Here is a 14,786-nt window from a genome sequence, read left to right on the forward strand (position 1 = left end):
AGAGAGAGAGAGAGAGAGAGAGAGAGAGAGAGAGAGAGAATCAATGATGAGAGAGTCATTGATCGGCTGCCTCCTGCACACCCCCTTCCTGGGATAGAGCCTGCAACCCAGACATGCACCCTGACCAGGAATCGAACCGTGACCTCCTGGTTGATAGGTGAACCATGTCCAACCACTGAGCCAAGCCAGCCGGCAGAACTTTCTGAAATCATTCAGCAAAGACCTACACTCCCTCAGTCACTTTATCAGACATGCTACATGAAACATCCCACATTCTTTCCCCTCTCTTTAGATTCATAACATTGTTAATCTCTAGCTTAGAAGTGTAAATTATTATTTGTACCTTCTAAATGAAAATCTGTACTAAAAATGGAAATCTAGCATCATTTTAATAATACCTAGATTAGTGAGTCAAAGCCAACCCTACATTCCTGGAGGCCTCAATATTGTATTCCACTTGCACTATTTCTCTTCAGTCTCTGCCTCTCCTACACATCCTCCTTTTGCTCTTCCTCCATGACAAAATTCTAGATCATTTGTCTGCTGCAAGGCTCATTCTTGGGCCCTCATTAGTTCACCACTACATAATTCTATCTCCATGCAAAAAACACCAAATTTCTTTCTCTAGACCTGATCTTTCATCTGGCATAAAGGTCTGACTTTCAACTCCTAAAATACACTTACTCTTTCAGTTCTAAGAGTAACCCGTGCTATCTCTCCTCCAGATATTTGAACAAACTATTTTATCTTAACTAGAGCACTTACTGTGTCCCTTGCTCCCAACAAGGGGTCCAAAAGCCCACCCAAAATCTATGTTGGTGTCTCTTCTATGCTATCTCACAGCCTCATGTGCTTCTGCAGTCGTAGCACTCGCTACATTGTCTTATAACTGTGTCCTTAATTGCCTTTTGATCCACACTAAGCTGAGAACTCCACTAGTGTTGAGACTAGGTGTCTTTATACTTGTAACCCCTACATTTCTTCTGGTGCTTGGCCCCTAATAGGTCGTGCTGGATATTGGAAGATGAAATGAGCATATAAGAAAGACTTTATTGCAGACGAAGAAGCCATTGCTACTAAGTAGCCATTGGACAAAGTAGTTCTTCAAAGCAGCCCACAAAGCAGCCATGCACTGGATGGTCAGTCACTCATCTCTATATCAACTTAGACCAAAGAGGCTTCTTGCCAACTGGTGACATCAATATTTGAGTTATAGAAAGGTATGCCTGCACAGTCCATACAGTAAAATTGCTGTGTCCTTGCTTTTACACATGCATATGCAACTGGCCTTGAACATCTGGCGTACTCTGATTAGGGTTCCCACATAGGTGTTTAGTAAATGTTTGATAAATGAGTGAATGTTGAGTCAACCCACAATCACATCAAACTCAAATCTAAAGTCGTCATCTCAACAAACTGCTAGCTAGCTCCTTCCTAATCCCCCCATTTCTGTCCCCAATACCACAATTATTCATGACATCTACTCAAAGATCATGTTTTAAATTATTTCTCTCCTTTGTCTATAACCACTATAATCATTAACCAAGTCCTATCAATTCTTTCTCCTCAGTCTTTCTCCAGTTTGCTCTCCTATCCAACAAATCCATTCATGATGATTCTCTGGTTTTGAGCTGAATGACTTCCTTTCCCTGATTCTTCCTCTTTGCCCCAAAGCCGTGGTCGGTAAACTGCGGCTCTCAAGCCACATGCGGTTCTTTGGCCTCTTGAGTGTGGTTTTTCCACAAAATACCATGGCCTTGGCGAGTCTATTTTGAAGAAGTGGCATTAGAAGAAGTTTAAGTTTAAAAAATTTGGCTCTCAAAAGAAATTTCAATCGTTGTACTATTGGTATTTGGCTCTGTTGCCTAATGAGTTTGCTGAGTCCAGAGTATCTTGTGCAATCCTGTCAAGGCACTTACTATACTGAATTAGAATTTTCTATGTACATATCTATCTTCCTTACTTACTCAGCTTAGAGCACCTCAGGGCAGGGACTGTGCTTTATTTTCTGTGTCCCAAGCTTCTACTACATTGAATAAAATTAGCATTCATTATTATTATTATTATTATTATTATTATTATTATTTTGTAAATGAATGAATGAAACCCTGGCCTAAATCTCTGGTGCTACGGTTTAATTAATATTAACTCATTATATTAATCCTTTATAAACTTGAATGTCATTATCACATTTTCCCTTTAAACTTCACTTCTTTTGGTTCAATAATTATTTTAAAAATATTTTTTATTGATTTCAGAGGGGAAGGGAGAGGGAGAGAGAGATAGAAACATCAACAATGAGAGACAATCATTGATTGGCTGCCTCCTGCATGCCCCTCACTGGGAATGAAGCCCACAACCCCAACCTGGGCATGTGCCCATGACCAGAATCGAACCCAGAAACCTTCAGTCTGCAAGCCAATGCTCTATCCACTGAGCCAAACCGGCTAGGGATGGTTCAATAATTCTTGTTTCCTTAATATTTCCTCACATATATTATATTTCTATAAAATGTTCTTTTGCCCAATATTAACAGACAGAATTTTCATCCACCCAAGAACAATTTCTGAGAAAACATTTTGTAAACTGTTCTCAGATTAAGGATTGTTAGGTCTTTTAAGATGTGTTGATGAGAAGACTTAGGACAAAAGAAATAACAGTAAAACAGAAAGAGAAGAGCACAGATAGCTGGAGTATCTACTTGCTAAACTTGTTCTCAAACCTAAGAAATAATATAAATCATCTTTTAACACAGAACCCTGTTAATGCTACATGAGAACTGAGCCAGAGAATAAATGTAATTATTAGAAGAAAAATAATAAAAGTCCAAATAAGTCTTAGCACACAGTTTGAGCAGAGATGGAATAAAATGCATTTTTATCCCCATACACGTACAAAAGATTAACAGATATATATATATTATAAGTAATGGCAGCAAGTCTTGGACAATTAAGAGACCACAGAGAAGCTATATCTACAAGCAAGAATGATTTTACAATAGTGAGTTGAAGGCTTGTTTAGCTGAGACACCTCATGACAGATATTACCCCCACCCCCATACACACCCGTCCACTACCATACCTTAGAGAGTGCAAATCTGGACTGAAATGCTTTGTTCTCATTATATTTAGCTACTGTGATTCAGTACCTAAGTGCATGAAAGTGAGAAACAACTTTTTTTGATCCCTCACCCATGATAACCGGTCCTGGTCTCCACCTGGAGACTTTTCTTATCATGAGAATATATGAACTTGCTCATTTATTATGGAGATCCTTAGTATCAGGAAGGGTTTTGTTGAGGTCCTAACCTTCCCTAGGATAGCTACAGAAAACTTGTCTTACACTTATGGCCTCTCATATCCAACTTATCTACAGATACTTACAGAAAATTAACACATACATTATCTCTTCCTCCACACAGTGATACACATTCATAGATACACATAGACACAGACAGAGTCATCCTCAGCCACTCATCCATGCAAAAACACATACGCTTGTATATAGTGACACATGCATATATATGCAAATATACCCACTCTAACTCAGTCTCATAAAGATATTTCTCTTTCTTTCTCTTACATTCATACTCAACAAACACTTGCTCAAAAACAGCCAAATGCCCACTGGTAGTTATGTTGAGAGGGTATCTGTCTTGGCAGACAGAAGTGGGTGTCAAGTGGGTGAGTAGACAAATGCCTGTGAGAAGGTAGTGGCTGAGAGAAGGGTGGGTGGATGACAGGGTGACTGAGCAGGAAGAAGGACAAGCAATCAACTATGGTAAGATCCCAGAATATCATATTTTCCAACCTTTTAATTCTCGTCGCTTTCCTTTGAACATCCTCCAAGTCTCATATCTCTCTTCTTTGTCTGGCAATCTTTATCACTCTCTGTCTGTCTTTCTTCGTGTGTGTGTGTGTGTGTGTGTGTGTGTGTGTGTGTGTGTATGTATGTTTTACTTTCCCATAACCAAAAGCTAATCCTAGTGCCAGATAATAGGTTTTAACAACAAGATACCTGATGTGTAAATGTAACTGAATTTAAGAATTACTTGAAGTAATGAATTTGTGGAAATGTAATGAGAAAAAGAAAATGTGCTTGTTTATTCCTTTCAGGAAATTCCTCTATTCCCCCTGGTTTTCATCAGCTATATTTTTGGCAGGCTGTGGGCATGGAAATGTGAAGACATCACTTTCAAAAAGAATTATAATAATCACATATGATTTATACAGATGTCACAATAAGGTTAGGCAGTTGGAAAATCCAGCAATCAAAATGGATAGGCACTTAAAATTAAGTACATGTTATACTTTTGCTAAAACTCTGGTTTTTAACATTATCAGTAGTTCACAGGAGATTTTTTCAGACTGCTAAAGAAATCATAATGGCAAGACAGATTTATATCTTATAAGATAAGAACCAAAACAAGCTATAGATACTGGTATACTTGCTGCAAATCCATTACAAATATTTAATTCATTTGGATTTCTTAAATCCTGAACCCCGACTATGTGTGTTAGACACTAAGGAGGATACTGAAGAAAATACCTTGTGACTTGCCTCAAAGAATTTATGGTATAGTTGCTCTGTGCTGGAGTGGCCTTGTGGGGTTTCAAGTGAGTGCTAAAAAATGGGTTGGATTGCTAATCAGGGCATGAGTGAGAGTGAAAGTTCACAGTTGGGAAAGAGGATTGTATGTTTAGTAGATAGTTGGGAGGCTACCCTGGGTAGGTGAAGGTGGCATGTTTGATAGTGGAAGGGGAAAAAGAGAGAAGGGCAGCATGAGGACCAAGTTGTACAGGACTTAGAATATCAAGATGAGATGGAGCACCAATAGAGAGAGCCACTGAAATGGACCTCTTTTTATAAAGCCAAAATTTACTAATACAATAATATCTTTTCTAAGATGAGAAACTCATGTAACAATGAAAACTCTAAAATGTGAAGCAGTTTTATAGAAAAGCAGCACAAATAATGAACTAATTTATATATTGTGATTAGTAAGTAAAGAGATAACGGAGAAAATAAATACTTTGATAGGCTTTACTACTGTAATAACTGTCATAAACACAATTATTCTTTGAAATTAAAGAATTTACTTAAACCACTGGTAGTCTTCTGAAGGCATGTAAGTAGCCTAGACAACTAAGTAAGAATATAAAATATACTAAGTATCCCAAATCCTCTAAGCCATTTTGAATACATGTTAACTAGCTTCTGGTTATTCTCATCTTGCATCTATTACATGATGGTTTGTTTATTCTTTATTAAACAAATAATCCTAATCAGGGATGTTTGTACAGAGTTATAAATGACAAAAATTAAGCCCCAGAACCAAAAAGTGCAAATAAATACTCTATCAGTTACTGGCCAGAAACTCAAACACGTGTGTGTTTGTGTGTGTGTGTGTGTGTTTATATATTAGAGGTCTGATGCACGAAATTCATGCACAGGGGTGTGTGTCCCTCAGCCTAGCCTGCACCTTCTCCAATATGACATCCCTCATAGGCAGTCGGACATCCCTCTCACAATCCAGGACTGCTGGCTCCCAACTGTTCGCCTGCCTGTCTTCCTGATTGCCCCTAACCACTTTTGCCTGCCAGCCTGATCACCCCCTAACCACTCCCCTGACAACCTGATTGCCCCTAACTGCCCTCCCCTGCAGGCCTGGTCAACCCTAACTGCCCTCCCCTGCAGGCCTGGTGACCCCCAAATGCCCTCCCCTGCAGGCCTGGTGACCCCCAAATGCCCTCCCCTGCAGGCCTGGTCCCCCCAACTGCTCTCCCCTGCAGGTCTGGGTCTCCCCCAACTGCCTTTCCCTGCAGGCCTGGTCGACCCCAACTTCCCTCCTCTGCAGGCCTGATCGCTCCCAACTGCCCTCCCTTGCAGGCCTGGTGCCTCCCAATTGCTTTCCCATGCTGGCCATCCTTTGGCAGCCATCTTGTGTCCACATGGGGGCAGGATCTTTGACCACATAGGGACAGCAATCTTGTGTGTTGGAGTGATGGTCAACTTGCATATTATTCTTTTATTAGATAGGATAGAGCAGTGTTTTTCAACCTTTTTTGGGCAAAGGCACACTTGTTTCATGAAAAAAATCACGAGGCACACCACCATTAGAAAATGTTACAAAATTTAACTCTGTGCCTATATTGACTATATATAAAGTAATTCTCTTGAATAGGAATCAAATAAACACAAAGAAAGTATTTTATAATTACTTTATTATGAAATATTAAGTAAACAAAATAGTGAAAAATTATAAAATTCTTGTCTTGTCTGCACCTACGGCACACCAGGCAACATCTCGCGGCACACTAGTGTGCCGCGGAACAGCGGTTGAAAAACGCTGGGATAGAGGCCTGGTGCATGGGTGGGGGCTGGCTGGTTTGCCCTGAAGGGTGTCCCGGATCAGGTTGGGACTTCCCTTGGGGCATGAGGCTGCCTGGGCGAGGGGCCTGTGGTGGTTTTCAGGCCAGCCACACACCCCCAGTGACCCAAGTGGAGGCCTTGGGATCTGGGATTTATTTATCTTCTATAATTGAAACTTTGTAGCCTTGAGTGGAGCCAAGTCTCCTGCTTGCTCTGTGGCTGCCGCCATTTTTGTTGGGATTGATTTATCTTCTATAATTGAAACTTTAAAGACTTAAGCGGAGGCCAAGGCAGGCCAGGGCTGCAGAAAGCTTGGCTTCTTCCATTGCCAGGGGCAACTCAAGCCTCCTGCTCTCTCCAGCCCCATGGCTGCCGCCATTTTTGTTGGGATGTATTTATCTTCTATAATTAAAACTTTGTAGCCTTGAGTGGAGGCCTGGGGCAGCCAGGGTGTGCGGAAAGCTTAGCTTCCTCCATTGCCAGGGAAACCCAAGCCTCCTGCTCACTCTGTGGCTGCAGCCATCTTGGTTGGGTTAATTTGCATACTCTCTCCTGACTGGCTGATGGGCGTGGTTTGTAGGTATACAGGAGTGATGGTAAATTTGCATAGTGCTCTTTTATTAGATAGGATAGATAGATAGATAGATAGATAGATAGATAGATAGATAGACTCTTCCTTTTCTCCCATAGGACTTCTGTGCTTCCCTAAGGCCAGGGAAGTATGCTCAAGGTTATCTCCCCCACAGCTTCTGACAGCTAATGTTTTCCTTTTTCCTCAGAGAAGAATCAAGTAGATTAAGGGGACAATCCTAAATGCTTTTCTAAATTAAAATTAACTCAAAAGAGTGAGTATATGTGACACTGAAAGTCAGATTTTCTCTCTACTTTAAGAGGAGAACTAATATCCTTTTACACCTGGCACCAAACCAACATGACCCCACCCCACCCACAGAGACATAAGCAGCACTTTCCTCTCCCTCCCCAAGTCCAAGATGTTCCAGACAATATAACCACATGGTTGGAAATGATTCATATGTTTCCACTCTCTGTCCAAAAATGAGCAAAAGAAGTTTCTATTTAATTTATAATCAGATTTTTCCGCACATTTCCTTAAAAATTAAAGGGGAATGATTCAAAATCTGGACTTTCTTTCTCTGAAAATTACTGATTAGTTACAGACTAAAGTATATTTTGGTAAAATATTTTTGTATTCCATCCATCCCTGGAGACAAGGGCCATAGCTGCATGATGCCAAATATCCAATCCATCATCCAATGTTTTCATGTTTTAGATGTTTTCAAAAAGCTGGTGTTCTGTAGATACAGGCTTATTATATCCAGTCTTTTGTTATCTCAATTGTACATATGGATACAGATTTTTCTGTTTGGAATATTTCTCAAGGCCAATGCCTTATTTATAGTTCTAACACCTGCAAATATTTGGCAGAGATTATTCTATCCTCTCCATATCCCCCATTCTTCCTGCAACCCCACCCCCATCTCTTGCCATTATGAAGCCGTAAGTTTATACAATATGTCCTTTCCTTGATGCTGTTAATTGTCTATCTGTGTGTCCCATAAGATGTGTAATTGCTGAAGCATAATGTTTAGTTTCAAATCACATTTCATGGGGAAAACTTAAGTCTAAAATAAAGTGGCAGCAGGCTGTACTACAAAGGATCCTTAACTCATAGTCTAGAGCAGTGTTTCCCAAACTTTTGACATATGTGTACCCCTTCTATAATTTTCGTAACACTGAGTACCCCTCGTACTTATGAGAACGTAGAATTAGGTGCAGCTAAGCATGGTGCAGTACATATCCCCATCAAACTCCGGTGCAACGCGTACCCCCACCAAACTCTTCCCGTACCCCTGGGGGTACATGTACCACACTTTGGGAAACACTGGTCTAGAGGAAACCTTTGGAGCAGTGGTCACCAACCAGTGGTCCGTGGACCACTGGTGGTCCATGAGGTCTGAAAGGTTGGTGACTGGTGGTCTAGAAGCTTGTTCCAGTTCCAATTTTGTGATTTTGACCAAATTGCTTAACCTATCAAACTCTGAGTTTATACCACTTTAAAGTATAGGGCTTCGACCAGGGGTCTTCAAACTACGGCCCTGATCCGGCCCGCCAGGTTTTTTGGGCAGTGAGCGCAGCCAAGGTGTTACAGTAGGAATTAGTAGTTCATATAGTCCGGCCCTCCAGCTCTCTGAGGGACCATGATCTGGTCCCCACTTTAAAAAGTTTGAGGACCCCTGGACTAGACCAAGATCAAAGCCTAACTTCTTATGATTATAAAAATTGAAGTTAATAAGATTATTCTTCTCTGCAGTCCTTTTTTATCATTGACAGTATTATAAATGTCCCCCAGTTTCTCCCCTACCTTTGTCCCCCTCCTCCCAGTCCCTGCCTCATCCCAGGCCTTCATTACACTACTGTCTGTGTCTATTGGTTATACATATCCTATATAATAAAACCCTAGGATGCAAATAGACCAAATGGCAGAACGACCAGTCACTATGATGCATACTGACCACCAGGGGGCAGACACTCAACACAGGAGCTGCCCCCTGCCGGTCAGTGTGCTCCCACGGGGAACACTGCTCAGCCAGAAGCTGGGTTCACACCTGGTGAGTGCAGCGGTGGTGGCGGGAGCCTCTCCCTCCATTTCAGCAATGCTAAGGACCCCTTGAAGGATGTCCAACTGCTATCTTAGGGTAGTGGGCATAAGCGGGCAGGCGGACATCCTCTGAGGGGTCCTGGATCGTGATAAGGTGCAGGCTGGGCTGAGGGACCCGCCCTCCCCCAGTGCATGAATGTCGTGCACCAGGCCTCTATTATGTATATAAGTTCTCTGGTTAATCTCTTCCCATCTCCTCCCCGACTCTGAGATCTGTCATTCTTTTCAATGCATCCATGACACTGGACCTATTTTGTTCATCTGCTTATTATGTTCATTAGATTCCACTTATAAGTGAAATCATGTAATATTTGTCTTTCTCTGACTGGCTTATTTCACTCAGTATAATAGCACCTTAAATGAAATAAACATAAACATTGAACTATGTACAAATTTATAAATATTAGATATAAATAACAATAAAAAGGCATAAAAGGCCTGGCTGGTGTTGCTCAGTGGTTGAGCATTGATCTATGAACCAGGAGGTTATGGTTCAATTCTCTGTCAGGGCACATGCCTGGGATGCTGGCTTAATCCCCAGTAGGGGGTGTGCAGGAGGCAGCTGATCGATGTTTCTCTCTCATCAATGTTTTTATCTCTCTATCCTCTCCCTTCCTCTGGCTCTAAAATAAATAAAAAACATATTTTTAAAAGGCACAAAGCATTTTCAATATTGCTTGCCATAAATTACAGAAGAGAATATGTATATTATTCTGAGTATTGCTGTCCTCACCAACAACATAAATTTTACCTAAGTTACATCGACTTTTCCAAAGCATGGCAAGAGGAAACTCTCCATCCACTTCTTGCCCTTTCATCCTATCTAGATGTTCCTTAAAGGTTGGATTATATATTCAGGCCCTATTTAGCAGTGGTAATCTCAATCATTTACACATTTTATTTTTCTTGAAATTCTAAGAGAAGTTAAATCACATACAGGCAGGCAATGGGAATAAACCAATTTACTGGTTCTGACATTTTAACATCCATATGAGGAGGTACGGCTTTAAAAACAGGCATTTAGAGTTGCACATAAATATTATATGGCCCAAAAACTTTGGAATTCTATCCACTGAACACAAATGAAAGACTAAGAATTTCCAAGGCAGGACTGCAAACAAGTGCTTCAGTCCATTAACCACAAAAACGAAAACTGGCACAAAATCTGATACTGGATTAAATATTTATGGCCTTCAGTCTAAATGTTTAGTTCAGGTTTTTATCATTCTTTCTGACTTCATGGTACACTGAAGTTCCTTTTTTAGGAACTGTTAGTCTGTTGTTGTTTTTATGTTGTTATTTATTTTTATTTTTATTTTGGTGGGGGTTTTTGGGTTTTTGTTTTTGTTTTGTTTTTTTTGTTTTTGTTTTTGTTTTTGTTTTGTTTTTACCAGGCTTAGAATTAGCCCTATGTTAAGGGTTGGATGGAAATTTGTAGTGGCCAGGGCCAAACTTTTTTTCTTTAGAGTACTGAGTGTGCAAACATATACTACTGTCCTCCACAAAAATCTCCCACCCACAGAGATCTACTCAGACACCTCCACCCATACCCACATAGAGACACATTGAACCTTCCCATTGCTATACACATAAATATGCAAACAAGCACAAATGTCAATTGTAGCACACCTACACAAGTACTCACATACTTAAAAGAAGAGGTGGAAAAAATCATGGCAAAGATATGTAGTGTGTAATGTATCACTGAAAGAGGAAATAGAGTAATGTTTCCCTGGATGCACTACTGGTGTAGTGAGCTATAGGTCAACTCCCCAGAACTGGCTAGACACAAGCAGATGTATACAATAGATGAAATAGGTTCCATTGATAACTTGCAGATGAGTAAGTTATTCCTCATGACAACTTAAAGTTAACTCACTTTTCACATAAGAAAAGTGACCCATTTTACTAGTGAACTTGCTACCCACATAACACACACACACACAAAAAAAAAAAAAACCTTACCTTGAGTTTCTCAAATCGATCATTCAGGGACGCAACCTGATGGTCTCTGTGACGCCCCACTAGTTTGCATAAGGCACAGATCAATTGGTCATCAGATACACAATACATGTTCACTTTCTCATTCTCATGGTCCAGGCAGGTGATCCCTCGAAGATGTGTGTCTGGCACTGGTTCCACCAGGCGGTGGCTGGTGAAAGGCTTCTTGTTGGGGTGCGTGGCCCTCAGGCAACGATCACAGTAGGAGACCTCACAGGTGATGCATGTTTTTACTGCATCTCTGGGTGGGTCCTGTTCACAGAATTGGCAAGCAATTCGCTCACTAGACATGGTGGTACTGGGCCTATAAGTCCTCTCCCGGCGGCTCTCACTTGGGGAATTGGGCCCACTGACTGAAGCCTTCTGAAAGCGGTCAATAATGTTCTGCAGAGTCACATTCCTCTTGAGGCCGTCCAGGCCCCGGTGGTTCAGTGAGATAACATATCTGCATGTAGGGCACTGGAAAGCAGTAATGGGTTCAATGGATTCACCAGAGCTGCAGCTGGAAACCAAGATGCGGTGGGCACAGCTGAAGCAGAGACTATGAGCACAAGGGAGCAGAAGGGGATCTTCAAACAACTCTAGGCAGATTGGGCAGGTCAATTCAGACTCCAGGGTTTCCATCTTTAGTGAAAATAATCCTGTTGAGACATTAAGAACCACAGAGGCTGGGCTTTCACCTGCAAGGAATACAAAACAAGAGTCATTAAGCATTTCCAAGGGAAAAGTGAATGTAGTATAATTCCTCACTAACCAATGGAGACTTTACATACTGGATTCCCCAGGGATGCTGAAGTAATAGGAAAACGATTCAGGAATTCATCAGAAAGCCTTTCTCCCTCCCACCCCCCTTAAAACCTTGTTTTTGACAAATGCCTCAGTCTATTTTCCTGCACTAATAAATAGAACCTAGTGGCTACCTCTGAATCCTGGCTTACTGATTAACATTAGTATGCAGGCTCACAACACGGCATATATCATTCTCTCAGATATTTTCCACTGACATTTCTTGTCCTCAACTACGACAAGCCTGAGGCCCTAAAAAATTCTCAATCTCCATTTCCCAATATTGTTCTCTATTTTACTTCAAGGTAAAATATAGGAGCTACTCCTATTTCACATCTAGTGGAAGGAGAAGAAGGCCATATTTCAAACCAACTCACTACTTCTTGAAATGATTCCATTCTAAGAGCCTGCATAAAAAGAAGAGCTTCAGAAAAATGTAGTTCTTGATTGCAGGATAATAAGTTCTTAAGAGTGTGGACCTGAATTATTTCCTACAAACACATATGGAAATTTCTGGTTTGTCCCATTTCTAGTATACTGAGGTACTAGAGCCAAAATATTATAGTTTTCACTTTCACTTTCTTCCCTCACCTTCAGAAAAGTCTTCATTTCGTCAAATTAAATGAGCAATGATTTCAACTTTTCAACTTACTCAGCAATAGTTGCTGATCAATAATGAAGACAATTACCTTGTGGCTTCAGTTGGTTTTAACACCTGCTGAACTGAGCTAGCATAAGTCTGCTATGAAGCTCACCTCCCCATGTGTCTTTTCATATTTCCTAAAACATGACAAAATGCAAATCAAGACCTAGATATAAATTAGCAAAGTATGGAGCCAGAAATTTTCAGATCTGGTAATCTTCATTTTAGTGTGCATCAGATAAAAGAAGTCACCCACCTAAAAAGAAACTCAATCTATCTCTTCTTTTCTTTTTTAAAGTATTTTTATTGATTTTAGAGAGGAAATGAGAGGGAGATAGAAACATCAATGATGAGAATCGTTGATTGGCTGCTTCTTGCACGCCCTGTACTGGGGATCAAGCCCGCAACCCAGGCATGTGCCCCTGACCGGAATTGAACCTGGGACTCTTCAGTCCACAGGCCAATGCTCTATCCACGGAGACAAACCAGTCAGGGCTATCTCTTCTTTTCAAAGACACTTCTGAGCTGAACATATAGATACTTGTTGCCATACGTTTTCCATTAATTAAAATCAACACACAAAAATATTCTAAGCTAGTCTTAACTAAGGAACAATGTAAAATATCTTATTGACTAAAAGTGTTAATCCTATTTATCCTTTTGCTTTTAAAAAACTTTTTGTTCATCATCTAACTATCATTGGATACACTTATCAGGGCATGAGAATTTGATTCTGCCATTTACATTTGTTTAGATTTGGTCATCTATCAGAGATACATAACTTTCTCACAGGATACTTAAACACTCAGTACAATTATACCTTCTGCAAAAGTACAATAGATGTATCCCTAAAAGCCGTTTCTAAATCAAACCTTTTAAGTACACTGAAATAACTATTTTGCAGAAATATATAGGCCACTGGTGTAAAAGTGAAGAATCTTTTTGTAAAATGGTCATGCTCAGTTGGCTTGGTAAGTTCAAATGTTTGTATAACCACTTTTTAAAAAAAGACTTGTGGTATTTTTTTTATGATTTACAACTGCTTGGAAATTGTTGGTTAGTATTCTGTAACATAATATCAGCATCCACATATAGATAAAGTAAAACAATTAAAATGTACATACACTGTAGAATCTTAGAATTGGAAGATACTTTGGAGATGATAGATTCCAACTTCCACTCAAGGCAGGAGTATTGCTTTTGATAGCTTCATTGTTCAATTCAACATATCCATAAGTGAGACTGTTATTCTCCCCTCCCTGAAACACACACACACACACACACACACACACACACACACACACACACACCTCTTTCTCTTCTAGTCTTTTCTATCTAGTGAATATCACCATCCAAGCCTAGAAAACCAGGACTTCTCTCATTTCCATGTTTATCACCTCAACCACCAGTAGCTTCCAGAATATTCTGTTTTCTTCCATTTACTTATCTGTGTCTCCAGCTAACTTTCTATGTTCCTTGAGGACATCAACTATTTCATATTTTTATTCAAAGCATGGAGCTTCATACATAGTAGGTATCAATCATTGTTAAATAAAGAATCCCTTAAAATTGAACTTAGAAAGGGACCTAGCATTTATAGGCACCTCCTATATTCTGAGTCCTGTGTTAAGTACTTCACACACATTATTTCATAAAATTATATGAAGAAGCCTGTGAGGAACGTATTACTACTACATAAGTATTACTAGAGGCCTGGTGCATGAATGCGTGCACTAGTGGCGTCCTTTGGCCTGGCCTGCAGGATTGGGCTGAAACCAGCTCTCCAACACCCTCCAAGTAGTCCCAGATTGTGAGAGGGTGCAGGCTAGGCCAAGGGATCCCATTGGTGAATGATTGGGCTGGGGAGAGACTGGGAGATTGGCCAACTGGGGATGGACTGCAAGAGAGCTCTAGGGCATGTCTGGCCCATCTTGCTCAGTTCCAATCAGCTGGACCCCAGCAGCAAGCTAACCTACTGGTTGGAGTGTCTACCCCTGGTGGTCAGTGCCCATCATAGCAACTGTTGAGCAGTTGACTATCTGCCCCATGGTGGTCAGTGCACATCACAGCAAGTGGTTGAGCAGCCTTAGCATATAATTAGCATATTGCACTTTGATTGGTTGAATGGCCAACCAGTCATCCAGACACTTAGCATATTAGGCTTTTATTGTATAGGATAGTTAGGAATTTGGGGCTCAGCATTGTTAAGTAAATTAACCAGGAACATACATACCCAGAGCACTATGTCACCATGCCTGTGCTCTTTTCCCTACACTTCTATTTCAATCATCTCACCTCCTTCAC

At 40.6% G+C, this 14,786-nt stretch overlaps 1 protein-coding gene across 7 annotated transcripts in view; it reads right to left on the reverse strand.

The window, feature by feature from the left end:
• The window catches only part of MID2 (midline 2), a 131,366-nt gene that overhangs the window by 103,083 nt on the left and 13,497 nt on the right, over nt 1–14,786 (reverse strand). For 6 of the 7 annotated variants that reach the window (XM_084870457.1, XM_084870453.1, XM_084870455.1 and 3 more), the window contains exon 2: nt 11,018–11,733. In XM_084870457.1, coding sequence (XP_084726583.1) covers nt 11,018–11,677 — 660 coding nt within the window. In that variant the 5' untranslated portion in view covers nt 11,678–11,733. Of the gene's footprint in view, nt 1–11,017; nt 11,734–12,528; nt 12,600–14,786 lie in introns of those variants that run through there. The other variant, XM_084870452.1, reaches the window with a different exon arrangement.

The sequence above is a fragment of the Pipistrellus hanaki genome (genome assembly GCF_964339955.1).
Source record: "Pipistrellus hanaki genome assembly, chromosome: X".
NCBI classification, from domain to species: Eukaryota; Metazoa; Chordata; class Mammalia; order Chiroptera; family Vespertilionidae; genus Pipistrellus; species Pipistrellus hanaki.